The sequence below is a fragment of the Octopus sinensis genome, unplaced genomic scaffold, assembly GCF_006345805.1.
Source record: "Octopus sinensis unplaced genomic scaffold, ASM634580v1 Contig00182, whole genome shotgun sequence".
NCBI classification, from domain to species: domain Eukaryota; kingdom Metazoa; phylum Mollusca; class Cephalopoda; order Octopoda; family Octopodidae; genus Octopus; species Octopus sinensis.
In genome coordinates, this window is record NW_021823724.1 from 17,904 (window position 1) to 21,242 (window position 3,339).

Here is a 3,339-nt window from a genome sequence, read left to right on the forward strand (position 1 = left end):
TTATTTAAAAATAATATATACATAATATATATATATATATATATATATATATATATATATATCTATATATATATATTATATATTATATTATATTATATTATGTTATATATATTATATCATATCATATATCATATTATTACCTCCGCCTCAGCGAAGGCAGAGGGTATTGTTTTCAGTCGTATTTGTTTGTTTGTTTGTCTGTGGACAAGATATCTCAAGAACCGCTGAATGGATCCAGATGAAACTTTCAGGGATGCTTAGCCTCTTTATTGGAACGAACTGATTAGATTTTAGAATCGATCCGGTACCAGACAAGGATTCTGGATTATTTTTCTGTTTTTCCATTTAATTTTTGAGAGCGGTTGGGTTCATTTTTAGTATTCTCATTTGTGAGACCAATAGATATTCTTATTTTTAAAATCATCTCTGACTAATTGTTGAAAGGACGTTGGTGTTGCCTTGGCGGAAGTTTGCGCTCTCTGAGTGTTCTTGCATTATATTTCTAATATAAATTCGTTACATGTCTATCTTACATGTAAATCTTTGTAGTTTCCATTAGCAAATGAAACACGTGTAATGGAGAATAAATAGCACTAAAAATGTCCACTTCCCTTTTTTGTTATATATATATATATATATATATTCTTTTTTCCTTTTATTCATTTATTTGTTTCAGTCATTTGACTGTGGCCACGCTGGAGCACCACCTTTAGTCGAACAAATCGATCCAAGGACTTATTCTTTGTAAGCCTAGCACTTATTCTATCGGTCGCTTTTTGCCGAACCTCTATGTTATAGGGACGTAAACACACTAACATCGGTTGTCAGGCGATGGAGGGGGACAAACAAACAAATACATACATATACAAATATACAAAAATATATATGTATTTTATATACATATACGACGGGCTTCTTTCAGTTTCCATCTATCAAATCCACTCACAAGGCTTTGGTCGGTCCGAGGCTAGGTAGAAGACACTTGCCCAAGGTGTCACGCCGTAACACTGAACCAGGAACCATGTGGTTGGGAAGCAAGCTACTTACCACACAGCCACTCTTGCGCCTATATATATATATATATATATATATATATATATATACATATATATATATATATATATTATATATATATATATATTATATATATATATATATATATATATATATATATATATATATTGATAAAAATGGAAAGACAACAAAAGAATGAAAGAGACCTCGATATTATGTAAATAGAGGAATTTATCTGTAAATGTAATATGTGACAATTATTCGGTAGCCATGATAAAACTCTCTTCAGTTATCCGGCCATCGGATAACTGAAGAGATGGCGGCGTGGAATTCCACTCCGACATCCGAAACTCGTAGTTTTATCATGGCTAACGAATTATTGTCACATATTACATTTACAGATATATATATATATATATATATATATATATATATGTTCCTGACCAGTTTCCGTTTATATCATTCCACGGGAAAGAAAGATATTAACTAGTTCCAGCCTATAAAAAGCGATACTTATTCAATTACCCAAAATATATGTACAGTGAGATCGAACGCAAAACCCCTGAAGCAGTCACACCCACGCCTGCATCGATATTTCTGAGAATTTTTGTGTTTACTATCTGTTTAATTTTCAAGTTTTCGCTTTTATTATTTTGTCGTTAATCTCATTATACACACACACACACACACACACACATATATATATATATATATATACATCAAAATTCCTAATCCTTTTGTTTACATAATTTGGCACAATTTCTTCAAATATTCCACCAATAAATGCAATAAACATGAAAGATCAAAGAACGTTAAAACGAGTAACTTTGTTTTCTTTTTATTGCTACCATTATTTGGTTTCATTCAAAATTTACCAAAACTAAATGAAGCAAAAATCAGAAAAATCTACCAATAAAGCAATTTTAAACAAAATGTATGCCGTGTTATAGTTAATTAGCGATCCGTATGAGCTTGTCTAAATTCATAAAAACTTCTATGGAGAAATTTGAAAATGTTTATACTTCAGAATTGGGGTATTAATCACTTTTTTTTGTGCGTTTTCATTAATATGGCTAAAAAAAATAATACAAATATTTATTGAATTCCTTTTATCTCTTGCTTGTTTCAGTCACTGGACTGCGGCCATGCTGCAGCAGTGCTTTGAAGGGTTTTAGTCGAAGACTAAAAAGAAATTCGAGTCCGTGTGTATCATAAGTTGGAGACGGGAAGGGTGGCTTCCCTTTGCAAATACTGATAGGGCACAGATAGTGTGTCTATAGCCAGCTGGAGGAGGTGTCCACCTGGGGCTACAAACTACAGTAGCATCCACCCTTAGGGGTTAGCCATATTTATATGGCAAATATACATCACGATGTGTTGCAGCTACTGTTTATAACTCTTTCAAAGATTTATTAAAAAGAAAATTATAAATCTGGAACTAATTCAGTCGGTCTTGTTTGCCCAACAGCTAAGTTTACATGGACGTAAACAAACCAACAGCGACTGTCAAGCGGTAGCGGAAGACAAGCACAGACATACGCACGCACAGACATACACACACATACAGAGAGGTAAGGTTGCGTGTTCAGTCCCACTGCGTGGCACCATGGACAAGTACCTTCAGCTGTAGCCTCAGGTTGACCAAAGTCTAGTGAATAGATTTGGTAACCGGAAACTGAAAGAAGGAACTGAATCGAAGAGCATTTGGTTGAGAAGCAAGTTACTTATTACAAATTCGTAGAATATTTATTTTATTGATTTAGGCGAAGACATGGCTGTGCCGTTAATAAATTCGTTTTCCAACCACGTGGTTTCAAGATCGGTTCCACTGCGCGGCAACACAATGGGAGAATGTTTTCTACTATATTCCCGGATCGAGAAATGCCTTGTGAGTGGATTTGGGGGTCAGAAACTGTGTAGGAGCCCCTCATATGCAAATGGTTGTGTGTGTGTGTGTGTGTGTGAGAGAGACTGTATGTATATGTATGGCTGTGAATGTGAGTACAAAGACGATGGCGATAACGACCACAACAACGACCACAGCGACAAGAAACACGGCAGCAACTACCACGGCGACAACGACCACGGCGACAACGACCATAGCAACAAGAAACACGGCAGCAACGACCACGGCGACAACGACCACGGCGACAACGACCATAGCAACAAGAAACACGGCAGCAACGACCACGGCGACAACGACCACGGCGACAACGACCATAGCAACAAGAAACACGGCATCAACGACCACGGCCACAACGACCACAGCGACAACGACCACAGCGACAAAGACCACGGCGACAACGACCATAGCGACATCAAACA

The 3,339-nt window shown here is 36.4% G+C and overlaps 1 protein-coding gene across 1 annotated transcript; it reads left to right on the plus strand.

Annotated features, from left to right (window-relative positions):
- Window positions 1–2,995: 2,995 nt before the first annotated feature.
- Window positions 2,996–3,311, plus strand: LOC115226862 (uncharacterized secreted protein ARB_06108-like; the record flags this gene model as incomplete). The annotated part of the gene is made up of 1 exon (XM_029797853.1): window positions 2,996–3,311. A coding segment is annotated over exon 1 (316 nt), but the record flags the coding sequence as incomplete, so codon positions are not given.
- Between the last annotated feature and the right edge of the window lie 28 nt (window positions 3,312–3,339).